General features: G+C 37.5%; 1 protein-coding gene across 9 annotated transcripts in view; it reads left to right on the forward strand.

Moving 5' to 3' along the window:
* Positions 1 to 21,579, forward strand: part of Pals2 (protein associated with LIN7 2, MAGUK p55 family member) — a 99,254-nt gene that overhangs the window by 26,463 nt on the left and 51,212 nt on the right. For all 9 annotated transcript variants that reach the window (XM_052173699.1, XM_052173700.1, XM_052173698.1 and 6 more), the window contains one exon: positions 14,984 to 15,102. In XM_052173699.1, the coding sequence (XP_052029659.1) occupies positions 14,986 to 15,102 (117 nt within the window). In that variant the 5' untranslated portion in view covers positions 14,984 to 14,985. The remainder of the gene's footprint in view (positions 1 to 14,983; positions 15,103 to 21,579) is intronic.

The following is a 21,579-nucleotide window of genomic DNA, read 5'->3' on the forward strand; positions in this document are numbered from 1 at the left end:
TCACTGTTGCGTTTTTTAGCAACTTCATAGTTGTAAGTTCTAGAAAATACCAAGGCTTTCATTGCTTCCTTTCCTCATTTTGTGTTCTCTCTTTCTCTCTAGAATTCCATCTTCTTTGGATGTCCACAAGTCAGATCCCCAAGTTTCTGTGTTTCTACCTCTGTGCTTTTCTACCTAGTGTGTAGATTTTACTGAATTTTAGGCTAGGACAATTTGTCAAATTCAAGCACAACAAAATTGAGGAGTTTCTACTAGGAAACTCTTACTGTTAAATTTAATTATACTTTGTGGAAAGGCATCTTTGAAGAATTCCCTCTAGCTTCTTGAAAATGCTGATAGTATTGTGAACTCAGACTAATCCCAAAGAGACATTATATTCTAGCTTTGATGTATGTCAGTTGGTTATCCAATAATTTGTTTTCAAGTAGAGCTTATAGCTAGTCATAAAAAGAAAAGTAATGCATATTAAGTACTAGTAATCTTTCATGGTGTCGTGCATCTATTCACTAATAATTTGTTGATTATCTGTGCTGTGTAAGACACTATATGAGAACCTGTAAGAGTGTGAACTCTTATTCTTTGAGAGATGTAACATGAAGGAGGGAAACAGAATCTTCAGGAAACTGATACAGTAGTGCCCGTTTACCATCTGTTTTCATTCTAAGCCCCTGGGAGATAGATGCCCAGACCTCAACTTATAGAAGTACCCTTTATATACCTTAAAAAATCCAAACTATATGTACAAGTTTAATACCTTTGCATTCTAAGCATTTATCATGAATTGCAATTGTTACTCTGGTAATTACTTTCAGAAAAGTATTACGTATTTCTTTTTTCACCCTCTTTGTGGCTCTTCGTTCTTACCTTAGATCTTAGCAACCTTATCACAGAATGCAGTGCTTTCCTTGGGAAACCAAAGTGATCACTTTTCATGTAAAATACTTCACAGCTTCTCTTTGGTACTTCTGTCATTTTCCCTGCCATTTGGGACCATTATTTAAAAACAGTTGGGGAAATAGGAAATCTATTTCAGTATATGGATTCAGTTTGGATCATGGCTTCATTTAGTAATCATTATTTTGGACTAAATATGACTCTCTGCAACTCAAATGTTGAAGTCCTAACCCAGTCGTGGTATTTTAAGGAAGTAAGCCCTATGGGATGGAGCTTCCTGAATATGGCCGATGCCTTTATGAAGGTCACCCAAGATAGCTCTCAGCCTCATTGTATCCTGTGAGAGCGAAGAGAAGTCAGAAGCAACTTCTCAACGATGCAACTTCAAAACAGTGCCTCCACTAAACCACACGGGTACCCTGATGCCATCACTTCAGCCCTAAATGTAGGAAACAAACACAAGGCTGTGCTATGGGGGCTCCCTTTATCAGCACTTGTGTATTCTGTGGTTTCAGTTACTTGGGATCAACTGCCATCTGAAAACAGTAGCAGTCAAATGACAGGTGATATTTTATTGTTATGATTGTTGTTTTATTAGTCACTCTCAATCCATTACTGTGCCTAATTTATACGCTTCATCATAGATGTATATTTGTAGAACTTAAAGATCTCAGTACTATCTGATTTTAAGCATATGCTGGGCATCTTTTTATGTACACCCCATGAAGGAGGCTCCTGTGCTTTGTTACAGCCATTTAAGCTGGGGAAACAATTATTTTAATAGACTTTTTTGAGTTATGTCATATACAGCTACCTGTAAGTTGGGGTAGCTTAATGCATTCTAAGAAGGTGTTATGAGGAACACAAAAACCTATTGCTTTGCTGCTGAAAGTGGTGAATTTGCTGGAAATATAGAGAAAACCTACTGCTTTGTTAGCTTAAGATTTGTTTTTTGTGAACAGAAATTTAACTGATAAATCCTAGAAAGCAGAGCTGAGGTAGGCTTTCTACACAGGGAGACCCAAGAGGGTTTGGCAACAGTGAAAGCTGAGGGACTTGGATTTCCAAACCTATATATACATGGACAGGCTCAAGGTGTGTGGGTATGACCTTTGTCCACATCACTGGCTGATCATCATGCCGCAGAGCCCGCTGCAGAGTCCCAAGGGAGCCAGGCTAAACTAGACTGAGACACATCCTGCCTGTCTCCTATTGAAGGTTTTAGATTTTGGCAGATTAAGGCAAATTACTGGAAAAATAAGCTAAACCCGAGTTACTACAATATGTTAAGAGTTTGGGGCTCCTGCCAAACCTCCATGATGAATGCAGCACAAACAGGAACCTAGAATAACCCAAGTTATGATCTGTGACAGCCAGTAGAGTTAACTAGGCGTGGCTAGCGCTGATGGGAGTGTGGAACTGGATGCTTTAATGTACAGAAAGAAAGTAAAGAGTCAGCACAGAGAGGCCAGAAGAACCAGATGTTAAGATTAGATTGGAAAAGTACGATTTTAAATGGCGGGTGCATTGATTAGGTTCAGTAGATACTGTGAGGAGACAGAATAAACATGAAGATCAACAAAATGCCTTTATATTTTTATAGAGAGGAAAACTTAGCTAAGAGAAAGAGTTTCAGAAGTGTAGGACAGTGTTAACATTCCAGTTTGACATGGGATAGAAATTCCAGTGATGGAAAAAAGGTCCAGAAAAAGTGTTTGAGGAAGTGTAGCGCCAGTGTTTTGGTTAAGGGACTCACAGAAGATTCCTGTAAAATAAACGGAGCACAGTGGACCCTGTCTTTCCCATAGCGAGTAACCTGTAAAACCTGTACAGAAGCCATGGCGCAGCTGTTTGCAGACTGATAGAGATAACTAGAAAGACACTAAATCAGTGCTGACTTGAGCTGTTCACCTGTGTGCAGAGGCAGGGTGAATATTCCTTCCCCTGAATTCAGAAAGGCTCAAAACCAAGCCAGGCAATCATCATTGGAATGCCTGAAGGAAATACTTAAGCTCTGACTTGAAAAAGGGAAGGGATTGATAGGATTTTAGTCAGAACTGTCCCTCACGGGCCCAGTGTTGAAGCAGTGGGCCTCATCCATCGGGTGGTACTGTTTTGGGAGGTGCTGGATTCTTTAGGAGGTAGGGCATAGTTGGAGGATTAGGTCACCGAAGGGCGTGTCTTTGAAGGTTGTGCCTGCTCTTCAATCCTTTGAGTGTCTCTGTATTCTTTCTGCCATGAGACAAACACGCTCCTTTTGCATTGGTAGTCACTCTTAAAGGCCAAAGTAATGAAGCCAACAGAGTAACTGAACACTCTGAAACTGTAGGACCAAATAAGCAATTCCTTTCAGGGACTGTTCCCTTATTTATTTTATTCACAGCTAAATTTCCCAAGATAACTTAAACAGGAAATTAGTACTAGAGAAGTTAGGTTGTTCGTGTCATCATGCAGTATTGTAATCCTTTAGAAAGAATCCTGGAAGAAAGTCAGAGTTAAGAGACAGTCTGGAATGCTATAATCTAAACATAGTGGGCAATCCTGGGTAGAGCCAGAAGCCAGAGTGCAGATAAAAATACAGGTAAGAAAGGCTGCCTCCTAAGATTACAGTAATGGGGACACTAGCAAGAACTGGGCTAGAACCCATTCATATTACTTGCTGAAACAAATACTTTGTCCATATTTTATCCACGTTCTAAGACTTTGATTGAAGTAGGATTTAAAAGTAATAGACTAATTAAAATTTGGAGGCAATTTCAGGACAAAGTAGTAGTCTATTGTGTGGTGATTTCTGGTTTCTTTTGCTAACCTTATAGTGAGAATTGAAGCTGGAAGCACAGCTTAAAGATCAGAAAAACTTACAGGTTTGGCAGAAAAACTACTGTAAAGTTACCGCTAAGGAGGTCATCATTTCTTAATCGACCAGCTCAAAAAGAAGTTAAGTAATGTGTGAAAAAAACCTTGTGACTTCTCAGGAATTGGCCAGATCCTTGACCAATTAGGGTGTGAAGGTTTCAAACTCATTTAAAAAGTCGAGGAGAAAGCTCTAAGTGGTCTTGCCCATACAGTCACCTGGGAAGGTGCTTTTGAGGGTTCAGCTGCCCAGGCATTGCAGACCCTGATGCATTTCTTGTCCAGAGGCAGCCAGCTACTGTGGCAGGCTGGCAACAGACCTTGACATTGTTGGTGCTGGTCAGTGCAGATTGCAAGAGTTACAGGGGGGTTCCATCAAGACATCAGAGGAAGACCTGGGAGGTCAGACGGTGTATAGTAAATTGAATGCTGTAGGCAGCCCAGAGAGGGCAGTATGTGAAGTTGTAGAGGTGTTTAAGCTTCGATAGTGTTCTCAAGATGTTTTAGATGCTGAAACATGGACCTTCTGGCAAAAGCCTCAGATAGCAAGTGGCACCAGCCAGAAGAGAGTCGGTGTGGACTGCAAGCAAGGATAGCCATGACGGTTGGACCTCCCACACCTCTTCGAGCTCATGTGTAATGCTGGACATAGATTCCAGGAAGAGTCTGCCTGCTGAACTTTAGACTTTGGTCTGATCATTCCCAGCTCTTCTTCCAGTCTCCCTTTTCTAATGGGAGCTCACAGTTCAGAGTGAGACTCCAGACTAACATTTTAGCATTGTTTGAACTGTGGAGACTTTGAGGGACTCTTGGTGGTGAACTAAATGCATTTTGCATTATGAGATGAAGTCAAGAATAGAATGCCGTGGCTTGAATATGACCTGTCTCCCTTGGGCTCATGTTTTTGAAAGTTTGCTCCTTTGTTGGTGGCAGTGATCAGAATAAATACACATGAAAAGTTAGAGACAAAAAGGAGAGAAGAGTCAGGGGAAAATAAGAGCTTGTTGTATGGATGGGTGTTAATGGTTGTTATTTAAAGGTCCTAGTAACCAATACAGTAAATCATTTAAAGAAAGAAAAATAAGGGCATATGTGGGAAGATCTATTGTAAAAGTAAATACCAGGACATAGTCACAGACTCCCAAATATAAACAGCTTTAATAAATAAGCAGGAATATATCTCAGAAGAAACTATAATAAATATCACAAAACACAATAATAATTATAGATCTGGATGGGATTAGTGATTTTTTTTTTGAAAGAAATATTTTCGATTTATCAAATAAGAACAAAAACTTTTTCTATATAAAGTATGATGTATGTAATAAAGCTTATCTAAAACAGTGACCTAGACAGTTAAACGTAAAGAACTACCAAAGGGAAGCAGGCACGTGGAGGCCAAGGGTAAAGCAAACCACAGAGCATCAGGAATGAAAAAGGAGGAACCGGGTGTCAGGCCACAAGCTTTTCAGGTTACAACTGTTTAAAACAAACACCCTCCGCCCCAAATCCATCCAAAAGAAAGAGAAAATGAAAAGGGACATCTTTTCATACAGGATAACATACTGTGTACCAAGTGACATATCAACACCTGTATGAAACAGTTACAGGAGAGGTAAGGAAATGACAACAAATGTACAGTAATAGCAAGGGGCTTTGAATAAGCAAACTTGTAAATAATGTAGAGCAGTGGAGGTTTCTGTACACTGGGGAAAGAGATGCAGGGGTCGGGGCAGGGAACATCATAAAGGGTCATCTTTCTGTTTTATGTGAAAGATGAATATGTTTGTTCACTATCTTTATAAACTTATAGTCTTGCAGTATATATACACACACACATACACACACACACACACACACACACACACATATATATATAATTTATCAAAGCAAATACTTTGTATATGTAGTACACTTAACTTTTAGAGAACTTTAAAAGATAAATGACTGAAAAAGCATATTGTAAGTTGGTATTATTTCTTGAAAATACCAATTTATAACCATACTGATAAAAATAGGCTCTGATATAGAAATCCCATGACCATAAATTTTACCTATAGAATACTCATAAAACCATACAACAATCACAATAACATAAATAGTTGGAAATAATATAAATGTTTCATAGAAATTGGTTAAATAGTATGTTTAGATAATCTGTTAAGGTACTATTTCTTCATGCATGCAAAAATCTCCAGCGGCTCTATACAACTGAAGTATAGGGGGCTGAAGAGGTATCCTGTTGTTTCAGAGCCCCAGTTGCTCTGGCAGAGGAGTGAGTTTCCAGCTCCTACCTATATGGTGGTTTACAATTATCCATAACTCTCAATTCCAAGGATCCAGTGCTGCCTTCTGACCTCAGATTTATGTGGTTCACATATATCCACATAGGAAGACGTTCATACATACACAATAAATAAATCTTTTAACAAAATGAAGTGTATGTGTTGCTAATTAAGACCTGCAGGACACACGATGATTAGGGAAGTAGACAGTGATGCTGTGCCTCAAGCACATATGATGTCCATAGAGACGCATAGATGCTGTGGTAGATAGATTGGCTTTTGTGTTCTTAGGAGAGAGAGAAGTACCTGAAAGGGAGTATCAGTCCACAATCTCAAATAGCCACACAAAGCTGCTTTTATTACTTACCGCTGGAAAATCTTACTTGAATTGACATGAAGATTTTTTGTTTGTGTTTGTTTGTTTGGTTGGTTTGGTTTGGTTTTTTGAGACAGGGTTTCTCTGTGTAGCCCCTGGCTGTCCTGGAACTCACCCTGTAGACCAGGCTTGGTTTTTGTTTTTTAATCTATCCAATTGTGAATAGTCTTACTTTTGCTACAGTTAATTTAATGTACTATCATGTTCTCTTATATAAAGAATAATTAATGATTGACTATATCTACAAGGAAAAATTATCACTAAACTAAACATATTGGTAAATCTTACTAAAACAGTTAAATGATGAAAATTAGAGATGGTGATATGTAGATGTTTCCAGACTCAGTTGATATGCAAGATTTTATTTATAGAATAAAAATAATTTTATGCCAATACAATTTTTTAAGTTCCCTAAATGAGCACAAAGTTGTTAATCTATTACAAGGAAGAAAATGATTCCTGTGTCTTAAAGAGAAAGTAAATCTTCAATTCAAAATTGTTCCATAAAGTTATTAGTTGGCATCACTGGGAGAAGATAGCCATTATGTTCTGGTACACATAGTTGATCCAACTGAATCTTAAGGCAAAATGTCAGTAAAAGAATTAAGATTGTTGCTCACAAAATCAGTCAAAACTAAAATTTAAGACATCTTTTTCACAGTAACACAAGGCACATAAATATTCAGGAAGAAGTCTATGAAAAGATCTCAAACCTTCACACAAAAACCACTAAGCTAGTGAGAGATTAATCATAACAGCTTGCGGTTCTGTAGAACTGGGAAATGTGACTGTCTTGAGATTTGTTCTGTGGAAAATTGTGTGTAGCTGCCTTATCTTTGACTCTCTTTAGGGAAAAATGTAAATTTTTCTTTAATAACAAAATATCTATAGAAGATAGTAGAAGGGCTGAAGGTATTTGAAGTGAATTTAAATTCAGTCTTTACATTTTGGGCTTCTGATGTTTCTTTTTTTGCATCATTTTTTATTGAAAAAGGAAGTAAAAAAATTTTATGATAAAATTGAAGATTTACATGGAAAATATTTCTAATAAAATAGAAGAGACATATAGAAAAACATGTCAAAATTGACAGTTTACATGGAAAATTAAAGAGTAAAATGGTAGACATTAAAACATTACTAAATTAATTGAAAAAGGAAGTAGAAACATTTTATGATAGGATAGAAATTTTACGTGGAAAGTACTTCTGATAAAATTGTAGAAAAATATAGAAAAACGTGTTAAAATTGAAGATTATCATTGAAAATTTTATATAGATATAATAATGGTAGGCATAAAATTATTCCTAAATTGATTGAAAATGGAATCATACTCTCCTCTGTATCTCTACTTTGCATCTCATCCTGCTTCCAAAGCTCCTTCTTCAAAGCCTTTATGATAAATCTAGTCTCAGCTGAGTGTGGTGATGCACACTCATAATCCCACCACTTTGGCTCTAAGTTTGCTGTGGTTGTGCAGGCTTGATCGGTTTTGTTTCCTGCTCTGAGTTCTGCAGCTTGAAGTTGTGAGGGGACTTCAGAGAAGCTCTGAAATCAAGACATGTTTCTTTTCTAAGCTCCCAGAGTGATGGACTGAGATCTCACTGAACCATGCACAACAACCATTTATTCCCTAAGATGCTTTTGCTGAGCGGATTCAATCACAGCAGCAGAGTAACAAGTTAGAACAACAAGGACAGCCTTCTGTGGTCAGTGGGGCAGCTGGGACGGAAGTCTTCCCGCTGCCATTTGCACCAAGGAGCCAGGAGACTCCACAGCCTTCTCTGCACAGCCCGCCAGGAGAGAGTGATCTCCCAGCAGTGCTTTCACTTCTGAGCACAGAGGCGAGATCTCCACTTTCTTTCTGGAGGGGATCCAGCTAGGAGCACACAAGGCCTAAGATCAGCGGAGCAGCTGGGACTGAAGTCTTTCTGCTGCCATTTGCACCAGGGAGCCCGGAAACTCCACAGCTTTCTGTGCATAGCCCACCAGGAGAGAGAGCTCTCCCAGTACCGCTTTCACTTTTGAGCTCAGAGGAGTAAGGATACAGTCTTACAGGCCCACAAGAGAAACAAACTCCAGCCAAAGACAACAATACCAACTAGTAGCAGAGATAACCAGATGTCGAAAGGCAAGCACAAGAACCCTACCAACAGAAACCAAGGCCATGTGGCAACATCAGAACCCAGTGCTCCCAACACACCGGAAAAGCAAGAGTTGGATTTAAAATCGTATCTCATGATGCTGATAGAGGGTTTCAAGAAAGACTTAAATAATTCCCTTAAAGAAATAGAGGAGAACATCAGTCAACAGGTAAAAGCCCTTAAAGAGGAAACACAAAAATCCCTTAAAGAAATATAGGAGATCATGGGTCAACAGGGAGAAGTCCTTAAAGAAGAAACACAAAAATCCCTTAAAGAATTACAGGAAAACACAATCAAGTGAAGGAACTGAACAAAACCATCCAGGATCTAAAAGTAGAAGTAGAAACAATGAAGAAATCACAAAGTGAGAGATCTCTGGAGATAGAAAACCTTCTAAAGAATTCAGGAGTCATAGATGCAAGCATCAGCAACAGAATACAAGAGATAGAAGAAAGAACCTCAGGTGCTGAAGATACCATAGAAAACATTGACTCAACAGTCAAAGAAAATGCAAAATGCATAAAGCTGGTAACCCAAAACATCCAGGAACTCCAGGACACAATGAGAAGACCAAACCTAAGGATTATAGATATAGACAAGAGTGAGGATTTGCATCTTAAAGGCCCAGTAAATATCTTCAACAAAATTGTAGAAGAAAACTTCCCTAACCTAGAGAGAGAGAGATGCCATGAACATACAAGAAGCCTTCAGAACTCCAAACAGACTGGACCAGAACAGAAAGTCGTCCCGTCACATAATAATCAAAACACCAAATTCACTAAACAAAGAAAGAATATTAAAAGCAGCAAGGGAAAAAGGGCAAGTAACATATAAAGGCCAACCTATCAGAATTACACCAGACTTCTCATCAGAGAGGAAGCCTTCAGAACTCTAAACAGACTGGACCAGACAGTCCTCCCGGCACATAATAATCAAAACACCAAATTCACTAAACAAAGAAAGAATATTAAAAGTAGTAAGGGAAAAAGGGCAAGTAACTTATAAAGACAGACCTATCACAATTACACCAGACTTCTCACCAGAGACAATGAAAGCTAGAAGATTCTGGGCAGATGTCAGACAGACCCTAAGAGAACACAAATGCCAGCCCAGATTACTATACCCACCCATGGATGGAGAAACCAAGATATTCCATGATAAAAGCAAATTTATACAGTATCTTTCCACAAATCCAGCCCTACAAAGGATAATAGATGGAAAATGCCAATACAAGGAGGGAAACTACACCCTAGAAAAAGCAAGAAAGTAATCTTCCAAAAAACCCAAAAGAAGATATCCACACAAACATAAAAATGACATCAAAAATAGCAGGAAGCAACAATCACTATTCCTTAATATCTCTTAACAACAATGGACTCAACTCCCCAATAAAAAGACATAGACTAACGAAATCTTTCTCATGTAAATCTTCAATTTTTCAGAAAATGTAATTCTCCTTTTAATTAGTTTAGTAATGTCTTTTATGTCTACCATTTTATCTGCATTATTTTTCATGATAATCTTCAATTTTAATATGTCTTTCTATATACTTCCTCTATTTTAACAGAAATTTTTTCAATGTAAATCTTTGATTTTTATCACAAATGTTTCTAATTCCACCTTTAATTAATTTAGAAAGTTTTTATATCTGCCATTTTATATGTAAAATTTTCCATGAAATAGTCAATTTTAACATGTTTGTCTATATATTTCTTGAATTTTACCAGAAATATTTTCTATGTAAATCTTCAATGTTATCTGAAAACATTTATAATTCCACCTTCAATCAACTTAGAAATATCTTTATGCCTCTCATTTTATCTATATAATTTCCATGATAATCTTTAATTTTAACATGTTTTTCTATTTATCTCTTCAATTTTATCAGAAATATTTTCCATGTGAATCTTCAAGTTTATCAGAAAATGTTTATAATTCCACATTTAATCAACTTAGGAATACTTTTATGCCTACCATTATTATATCTGTATAAAATTTTCCATGATAATCTTTAATTCTAACATGTTTTTCTAAATTTTCTACAATTTTATCAGAAAGATTTTCCATGTAAATTTTCAGTTCTATCATAAAATGTTTCTATCCCATATTTCAATTAATTTAGTAATGTTTTACATGTCTACCACTTTACTCCTTAATTTTCCATGAAAATTGTCAATTTTAATGTGTTTATCTGAAATATTTTCCATGTAAATCTTTCATTTAAAAAAAAGAGAAAATGGAATTATAAACATTTTCTGATAAAGTTGAAGATTTACATGGAAAATATTTCTGATAAAATTGAAGAAATATATAGAAAAACATGTAAAATTGGAGATTATCATGGAAATTATACAGATAAAATGGTAGGCATAAAAATAAGTCTAAGTTGATTGAAAGTAGAATTATAAACATTTCAATTTTAGATAAAATTAAAGATTTACATGGAAATATTTCTGATAAAATTCAAGAAATATATAGAAAAACATTAAAATTGACTGTTTCATGGGAAATTTTACAGATTGCAATATACTAACTTAAAATTTTTCTTGTATAAAACCTGTTTCTTTCTGTTTGAGAGGACAGATTTCTAAATACATGGTATATCCTGGAATTGTATCTAAAAACAAGATTGAAGTTGGGGTGGTGGCATTTGTATGTAATCCCAGAACTTGAGGGGGAGGCAGGAAAATCAGAAATTCAAGGTGAGTCTAGATTCCATGAAACTGTCTTTAAAAAGAAGTGCCAGACAGTTATACTACTAGTCTCTTTGAAAAGGTGGTTGGTCTATAATGAGACTATTGACTATTTTTTAGGTCCCCTAAAAAAATGGAGTGTGTTCTTTCTAAACTTTTCTTCAGCAGAGGGGAACCCCACTGCTGAAGTTTTTTTAGAAAGTATAATTCTTTAAAGTTGTTGAAACCTTGGAAGTAAATTGCTATGCTTCAGATTATCTATTTCTTTTTCCTCTTAATTTTTCCTATGGATGTGGAACACACATGTGTGCATATCTAGATGTCAGAGTTCAATTTTAGGAGTCTTTTTTGAAGAACCATCTGCCTGTTTCTGTGATAGAATCTTTAGTGGGCTCAATAACAGTTTGTGTAATAGCCTGGGATGATTGGGTAGTAAGCCCCAGAGAGCCTACTGTCTCTGCCTCCTTGGCATTGGGATTACAAGTACCATAAGGTAATGTTTTCATGTGTCATTTAATAATGGCAACCTTCTGGCACTCCATATTTAACAGACAGAAGAAACAGGCTTGGGAAGGCTAAGGCATGTACCCAGGTTTTCAGAACTGGTGAAATTGCTGAGTAGAGGCTTGTAGCTATTTCAAAATACTGTTCACTTAAATTCCTGCATATCACACACATACTTTTTACTAAGTGGAATGTCTCTGTTTCTTTTAACCATATGATAGACATCTATAAAGGTTTGAGTAGATAGATGGTGAAAATATATTGTGCATATTTAAATGTCTACTTTTCTTCCTTTGGTTCAATATAATCAAATGAGAATCTCACTGAGAGAGCTATCATGTATATTGTTATTTTATAAAATATTGTTTTTCTTTGCGTTGACTTAACCAATATTTTGTGACCATAGCTGTCAAGATCTGAACTAGACCAGCAGTTCTTTCTGGTTTTATGTTGGGACTCGGAGTGGGAGGACAGGGGCCACAAAGGCTGATGATCCAAGACAGCGAGTTCATCAGTATGTCAGCTCTTTTTCTGTTCCTCAGAGGGGAAAGCAGAAAACAAGGTGGGAGAAAAGAGCATCAGGGAGAGTTTAAGGGAGCTCAGGAGTCCCTCTACTAACAAAGCACTTACTTCACACCTCAGCATCTGGGACATTTGACCACAACTTTACCTGGAAACTGTGGAGCCCAAGGTCCTGGCCTCAGGCCCCCTGCAGCCCTGCTGGTAGATCATTGCTAGCTTTGCCAAGCATGACCCTGGCAGGGACAAGAGCACAGCATTCTTTTGTTACACATGCAGAACCTTTGGCCCTACCTACATTCTTTCAAATTTTGATCTTAAGGAAATGTCCTAATTGGGTTCTTTTTGTTATTCTTGGGATTGTACTTCATAAAAGAATTTTGCTGCTCTATTACAGGTACATGAAAATGATCTAAATGACTTTTGGATGCTTTTTCCAAATAAGTACTGAGATTTTTATGGCATTTCATAGATTTTATAAATTAGGTAACAAATAACAAGTATGTGGTTATTTAATACTTAAAGTATAAATAAATACTTTTAACATCTTGATTTAATGCATCATTTCCCATTTTCATTTGGGAAATTCAGTTTGTTGAATTAAATGGGTGTGAACATTGCATCAAATGTGTTAAAAAAAGAAAAAAGAAATTTAAATATTAAGTTGGAATCAAGTCCTAATTGAATACTTAGTATAGTTCACTGGATTACTTATAGTTCTAAAACAGAGTAGAAACACTTCTATAAGACCATTCTATTGTAAAACTTTTAGAAAAGAATATAGGCGGTTTAGTGCCATTCATTTTATTAAAGTTGTTTTACATGGTGTTCTAGAACACTTAGAAGTATAACAGTAGAAAATATTACTGTAAAAACTATTCTACTTCAGTACTCTAAACAGATAGACACACCACTTCTGTCATAACCTTGTAAAATAATTCATTGGAGTAAATATATAGTTTGAAATCTATGGCTGTTAAGATACATTGAAATGCTATATTCATTTTTTGACTGAAAATACATTAATGAGAGAATCTTTAATATACCAAACTGCATCCTAATTCTTTGGGATTCAGCTAGGAACAAGACAGGTATGATTTCTGCACTCTTCAGAATTTGACAAGAAACTGTTTTGAATAAAATCACAGTATTATATGTGTTTGGTTGAATTATAAAATACTATGTATATATGTATGCATGTATGTATATGTATGTTTTATGTATACATATAAGTATACATAGAGAGAGACTAATTCTAATTGAAGCAACAAGTGAGATTGAAAATTTGCTTCTGAAAGATGAATATGAATTAGCTGTGCAAGGGTAGTCAAAGTGGTTTTATACAAATGGTGGTAAAGAGGAGAGGATTTGTTTCAATTTAAGGAAGGATTAGGTGGTTAAAGCTACAAAAGTGCCTGTAGATTGAATCTAACAATGTATTAAAAGGCTTAAAAGCCTTAAAATTTTTATTTAAATTACTTCCTTATGGGTCATTGCCATAGTTTGGATCTGGAATGCCCCTCCTAAAAGTTCCCAACACATGATGCTGTTGGGAGGTGGCAAAACCTTTAAGAAGTAGGGCCACATAGGAAGTTTTTATTGAGGCCTTGCTCAAAAGTTCTGGTAGGTACCTTGGACTCTTTCTCTCTTGCCCTGACTATGAAGTTATGAAGTATGTATGTATATATGTGTTAAGAACAGCTCTGCCCTGTCATGGGCTTCTGCTATGGTATGCCATTACTGGCTCAAAGCAATGAGTCAGTCAGTCTGATAGGAAAACTTCAAAACCATGAGTCAAAGAACCATTTTCTCTTTTAAGGGGCTTATCTCAAGTATTCGTGAGTGTGAAAGGAGGCTGAGAGTTGTAGATAGGCTGCACTGATAGTCTAGCCAAGATGTGACTATAGCTAGGACTTATTGCCGGGTAGAAGGGAACAAGTGGATAGATTACTGAAATAACTGAGGGATGGAATTGGCTCGTTCTTTCGTCTGAGTTTCTGTGTCTACCTTTTCCAAGCTTGTGTGTGTTTGTTAGTCTCGTGCTGTCTCCCTAGCTGTGTGTTTTCTCTTCCTCTTCTTCCTCATCCTCCTCATCGCCCTTTTTAACTCAGATACTTTGCTGGTATTCTAATAGGAATCTTGAAAGGAATAAGAACAGTAATAAAGTTATCAATCTACTCTGCTCTGTCATCTTTTTGTGTATTGAATTTCATTTAGGAATTTAGTTTTAAATATTTTTATGTTGCTATAATGATTCTACATACTTCCTAGTGTTTTGTGGTTGACAGCTCAATCCCACATATTTTAAAAATGTACCTTTTAGTTTTCTACATTTTCTATTTTAGTACATTTTATAACTTAAATCCTAATTGGAATATCTAATTTTCCTTTCTTAATAATTTGAAAAGTATTGTCATCTTTTTTAGTGATTCTTAGTTCAAAATTTTTCCTCAATATATTTGAAATGACTTGTATAGTATAATTGTATGCTTTCCTCATATCTGAACATCTTATTTTACCTTTAAGTGGCTATTACTACTATTTAGGAAAAGTATTGAATTTTCTCTATTGCTCTGATGTGTGGCCACTCTGGAAATTCTCATAATGAAGTAGCTGTTTATTGGCATATTTTAATTGCAGTGTAATTGCCTGATTTCTATTTGAGTTTTCCTTTATTTGTGTATTCACTAATTTCTTATCTGGTTTTTATCTCATCAGAAATGCAGCAAGTTTTGGAAAACCTTACAGAGCTGCCCTCATCTACAGGAGCAGAAGAAATAGACCTAATTTTCCTCAAGGGGATTATGGAGAATCCTATTGTGAAGTCACTTGCTAAGGTATACTAGTTTATTCATAAATTATTGAATGACTTTGAAAATTGCTTTTATGGAAATCTTTTTAGTGGTCACCGTTTTGGAATTTAGTTAATACACCTTTCTGCAAAATTAGCAAATGACACTTGTCACATGATATGCAAAGATAAGGTTACTGCTTTTTTATTCTACCTATGGAGACAAATGACTCTTAGTTTTTGTCCCATTACCTTAAAGTGTAGTTTTTTCTTGTATAACCTTGATATTTTCGATGCATTTTCTTAATCAATTCTGGAGCAAACTTCCTCACTTTTACAACCATATTTGTGGTTTTGTTTTATTTTACTTACAATTTCTTGATAATATTTGCTTTGAACATAGAGGAAGCTCAGTGTATTCATGGCCTGTTTCACACCTGCTGGCCTGTGCTCAGAGTTGCTCGGGGTGTTTTTGCTTTCAGAAAGCATGCTGACGGTCCCCCAGCCACTCTGCTGGGTGGACCCACCTTTCTCCTCCTTGTTGCTTTGAGCTAGAAAGCTGCTCTTACCTAGGTGGGTTTGTTTGGTCTTGCTTGCTTCTTCATCTCTTTTTGTGTTTTAAGGCTTCTAAAACCACACCTGTTCTACTGGTAAAAATGAATTAATGTGGCTCATTCTTCACATGATGAGGTCATGTGGTAAAAAGTTATTTTCATAATGTATATACTTAATATTGCTGTGTTTTGATGATATACAGGAGAGTATGTACTTCAGCATTTCAACTTGCCCTATGGCTTACTGTGCTGAGGTACAGCTTAGGTCTTGTTGAAGTAAGGAGGGGTGAGTTAAGCCCATCTATAAAGCGTTTGCCTTGGGCTCCTGACTGACAGCAGTCCTTGTACTCTTTCTTTGATCTTACACTGTTGATTGCTACTTTTTATTGTCCTTGATCTCATGTTTAAGGCTTTTAGGTAGATTTAGAATTTTTAATAACATCTAAGACAGTTTACAGCATGCTGGTAGTTAGCTTACACTCGAGTCAATGACAGAGATAAGGGTTAGAATAGGTATTGTAACCTTGTCTTTTAACTTCTCTGCTCTATTTATGTTAATGCAGGGTGCTAGTACTTCTGTATAGGAGACTAAATACAGAAGGATAGAATTGCCAATTTTGAAAATAGATGAACAGAAAAGTCCTAGGTGAAACTCACAGAAAGTCAAATCAAAATACAAAAAAACAGTGATGTGAGGTGAGCACCAGATCTAATATGTGTGTACTTTTTATCCCTGTCAAGGACACAGAGTAATAGAGATGGTTTTAAATGTGCTAATAAGTACTTGAAAATAGATGAGGGTTAGGTTAAACCCCGGATACATGGGTTACTGAGGTGCCTATTTAATACAGCAAAGTGTATTCTGGCTACCAGGTTCTCCCAGCGTCTGTCCGCAGCGCAAGTATGTTATAGAACCATTCCGGCTGCCTTACCTTGCCACCTACCCCAAGCCTCTGCAGCCCCTGAGCCTCCCTTCTCTTCTGTATAACTCAGCCACTGGCTACATGGGTTCGTGGTCTCTGTCTCCTGGTCTCCTACCTCTCCTGACTGCTGGGCCCCTCTCTTGTCCTTGCTCTGTCTTCTCTTCCTCTCTCACTCTCCCACCCCAGCCCCTCCTCTCATGCCCGCTCCAGTCTTCTGGCCCAGTTCAGTCTGGACCCTTGCAGGTGCCTGTGGCTGCTTTCTCCCTCATATCTACAATACACGTTCTCCTCAACCATACCTGGAAGCAGTCATGTCCTTGTTTTTTTATATATTGAGTGACATAAACTGACCAGTTCAAGAGGTGAGAAATAAGAATACTTATCTAAGTCTTAAAACTTACTTGCAAAGTAAAATCTTTAAAGCAAACAGAGGAGGGAAGAAAGACAGCAAGAAAAAAATGGGTAATAATAAAACAAGAATTCTGACATTTCTAATGAAGATTTGAGATTACCTTTTCAGGTTACAAAAGGAAAACATCAGCAACCTTGCATTCCTTTCCAGGAAAAACAACCTGCAAGTACTAAATAAGATACTTTTTTCCAGACCAAAAAAATGAATCTTCTTTTAATCTAAAATGTTTAAGAGAAAAAGTTCTTCTGACAAAATGATAAAAGAAAGGGACTGTTTGTGAATAAGCATAAAATGTGCTTTTAAGATGATATATACCATACTCTGTGTGTGTGTGTGTGTGTGTGTGTGTGTGTGTAATGGGCTCCAAAGTCGGGACAGACATAGGTGGACTGACCCACACCTGGAAACCAGAGTCAAAGTAATGTTCAGAAAATCCCCAAATAGTTAGAAATTAAATACCATGCCTTAGTTGGGGTTTCTATTGCTATAATAAAACACTACCCAAAAGTGATTGGGGAGGAAAGGGTTTATTTATTTCATCTTCTACTTCAGGCAACAGTCCATCCCTGAAGGAAATCAGGATAGGAACCTGGAGACAAGAACTGAAGCAGAAGCCGTGGAGGACTCCATTACTGGTTTGTTCCTCCTGGCTCTCTCAGCCTGCTTTCTTAACCCAGGACCACTTGCCAAGGGGTAGTACCATGCAGTGTGGGCTGGGCCTTCCCCTGTCAATCATCAATCGAGGACACGCCCCACAAGCTTGCCTCTGGCCACTCTTGTGGAGGCATTTTTTTCATTGAGGTTCATAGAGTCCAAGATGACTCTAGTTTGTGTCAAATTGACAATAAACTAATAAGGACAGCTGGTAACGAGCTGTGAGTAAAGGAAGGAATCACAAAGTATTTTGAACTGAGTGAAGAAATGAAAATGCAAGACGAAAATGTGTCACAAAGCATAACTTAAAGGCATGCCTGTGTTAGAGAATAACAATGACCCCGTGAGCAAGTGTAACACAGAATATACAGAAGTGGCGATAAAAATGTGGTGTAAGAAGATGAAGAAAAATAATACAGTGTATGATGATATATTGATAAAGTCAGCATACCTCCACCTTAATGCAAATTACTGCCTGAGTGGAGGGGGAGGACATCACATCAAAGCCACAGACACTGTTGCAAGGATAATAAAAATATAATATAAGGCTGGAAAGATGATTCAACTGTTAAGAGTACTAACTGCTCTTCTAGACCTGGGATTGATTCTGGGCATATAGATGGTGGTTTGAAACATCTGTAAATCCAGGTCCTGGGGATCTCATGTTCTCTCTGCCCCCCTGGTCATGAGGCATGCGTATGGGGCATGGACAAAATGCATGCAGGCAAAAATACCCATACACATAAGTAAACATTTTTTTTAAATTGTGAACAATTTGGTGACAATGACTATGACAAGCGAAACTTCTTAAGAGATAATATAAGATAGAACTTCAGTAGCTCTATCTAGTTTCCAAATTACAACTATAGTACAAAAGAAGCTCCAGATCTCTTGACCATAAATTCTACCAAACACTTAATAAAAATACTAATTTTACATAATTTCGTCCAGAAAAAGTGAAAGGAAGAAAAACACTGGTGTTATGTTATTTTGATAAAACTTCAGAGTTGTATTCCTGCCAAATATAGGTTTAGAATTCCTTTTGTTTTAAAATACATTTTATTTTATGTACATGAGTGCTTTTTCTGCATGTATGTCTGTGCATCACATGCATACCTCATGCCCAAGGAGACCAGAAGAAGGATTTGGATCTCTTGGAAGTGGAGTTATAGACATTTGTGAGTTGATATGTGAGTGCTAGAACCTAGGTCTTCTGAGGAAGCAGACAGTGACCTTAACAGCTGAGCCATCTCTTCTGTCCTACTTTTAAAATTCTTAAGAATATATTAGTGGTTATAACAGTCCAAAACAGTAATAACTCATCATCCAACAGTCAAGTTTAGTTTTTAAAGTCAAGATTATTCCCTTTATATTTTCCTGATTCCTGTGGTTGCATTCACTTCTCCGGGTTTGGAGCTAGGATCCACAAATAGGAAAAAGCATGCAGCATTTGCCTTACTGGGTCTGGGTTATTTTAGGCAGTAATTTAAGGATGTAGATCTCAAGTAATTGACTCAAGACCAATTAAGTTTACTAACAGTTTTTAAGCACTGTGGCTGGGCAGATACCCGTCCACTCTAACCCTCTAGGCCATCTACTTCGTAGCAGCAGGTCCTTTACCTTCAACTGAGTCTTTCCTTGGCTGGCTCTGCTCCTTGTGTCTCCATGTCTGCTGTCTCATCACAATCTTGTTGTGAAATGTCTTGGTCATCTGCTCATCATGATCTTCCTGGGCTCTCTGCCTCATGATCTCTCTTGCTCCATGTGGTCTCTCTACCTCTTTTCTAGTGGTCCTTCTACTTCTCTTTGCCTGGGACCCCTGGCCCTGGAATTGGAAGTCCTGCCTTCTCTGACCAGTCATAGGCTAATCAGCTCTTTATTAACTGGTCAGAGATAATTGCGGTGCATTCTTTATACAACATTGACACAGGAGATGCTTCCATAATCAAGACAGTGGTAGTGCCCAGACTGTAACCAGGTCTCTGGACACAGAAACGAGAACCATGGAATATACAGTGCACAAGACCAACACCCAACAGGTTAATTTACTCAGTGTAATCTTTTCTAGCAAAATTTATGATTTTATTTTTCTTTGGGTTGAATAGTATTATATTATATGTGTTTACCAAATTTTCATTATCCATTCCTCTGTTGAGGGCCATTTAGGTTGTTTTCCTTTTCCAGATGTTATATATAGGGTAGCAATAAACATGGCTAAGCAAGTATCGGGAGTAGGATGGTGAGTCCTTTGGGCAGATGCCAAGGTATTAGATTTGGCTAATATGGTAGATTCCTGTAGTCTTTTGAGGTTTCTCCATACTGATTTCCAGAGTGGCTGCACCAGTTGACAATTCTACCAGGAGTGAACAAGGGTCACTCCTACCATCTTTTCAGGATTTGTTGTCAGCTCTCTTATGGTTCTCACCATTCCGAGTGCAGTGAGATGAAATCTCAAAGTTGTTTTACTTTGCATTTCCCTAATTGTTACTAAGGATGACGAACACAAATATTTCTTAGGCACTTTTGTTTTTTTCTGTTGAGAACTCTATTTAGATTGCTAGCCTGTTTATATTGGGCTGTTTGTTTCCTTGATTCTTCGGTGGTGGTGGTGGTGGTGGTGGTGGTGGTGGTGGTGGTGGTGGTGGTGGTGGTGGTTGTTGCTGTTGTTATTTGTATATCCTGAATATTAATTCTCTCTTCTACATATAGCTGGAAAAATATTTTCTCCCATTCTGTGAATTTCTTGTTCATTCAGTTGATTGTTTCCTTAGCACTCTTAAGTTTAATGAGATGCTAATTGTTGGCCTCTACTCCTGGGCAAATGGAAACCTGTTCAGAAAGTTCTTTCCTACACCTATATTTTATAGGGTACTGTCTCTTTTCTCTAGGATTTTGTGTTTCAGGTTTCAAATTGAGGTCTTGGATCTAATTTTTTATGAGGTGATAGATGGGGTTCTTCTTTCTTTCTTTTGCTTCCCCAGCAGCATTTGGTGAAGAGGATGATTTATGTTGTGTGGTTTTTGCCCTTATTGTCAAATATCAGATGACTGTAGTGATGAGAACTCATGGTGGTTTTCTGTTATCCAGGGTTCTATGTGGATATTGTGTGCCAGTGCCATGTAGTGAGGATGTCGGTGCTTACTTGCTTCTTGTTTCCATTTGTTTGGAATAACTTTTTCTGCCCATTCACATTAAGGTGGTGCCTTGGCTTTAAAGCTAAGTTTCCTATAAATAATATGTAAAGTTATTTTTAAATGTATTTATTAATTGTGCTCATCATGTTGCTGGTTTGTTTGTTCATGTGTTTGTTTTGATGTTAAAGGACTAAGAAATTTGATGAGAGACACTCTGTCTTAGTTTTTTGTTGTTGTTTGTTTGTTTATTTTTTTATTTGACCTGGGAATGTGGACTCTCTGGTTATGTGTTTGGTATGATAATCTCACTGTCCTTAAATTGGATCAGTGCTGGAGATGCCGAGTTCAGCTGTTAGATAAGCTCTTTATTTGGACCAGGGAAAGATGGCTCCCAAAGCACAGGATTGTAGCTAGGCCTGTGACTGCAGAGATGGCAGCAGGCAGAAGGAAAGATTGGAGAGCAAAGAAGCCTTTCTCCAGTCAGAGGTGGCTCTCGAAGAAAGCAGGCTTGAAGGCCACAGGTTTAGAAGTAAGACTCTGGATCTAGTGATGGCTATAGGTGGGGGGTAGGAAGGAGATGAGAAAGGGAAGAAGAGAGTTCCCCAGCAGAGGTGTCTCAGGAACAGAAAGGTTCCTGGGCAGTAGTCTTGAATGGGGCTTGTGGGGTGCCAGATGGGGGTAGGTTGGGGGAAGGGCAGAGAAAGGGAAGGAGGAACTTACCCATGTCTTTTAGTTGTCTTGAAGACACCATGACCGAGGCAATTTCCAGAAGACAGTAAATTGGGATTTATAGTTACAGAGGGTGAATCCGTGGCCATCATGGCAGAGAGCATGGCAGCAGGCAAG

Source organism: Apodemus sylvaticus, chromosome 2, assembly GCF_947179515.1.
Source record: "Apodemus sylvaticus chromosome 2, mApoSyl1.1, whole genome shotgun sequence".
In the NCBI taxonomy this organism is placed as follows: Eukaryota; Metazoa; Chordata; class Mammalia; order Rodentia; family Muridae; genus Apodemus; species Apodemus sylvaticus.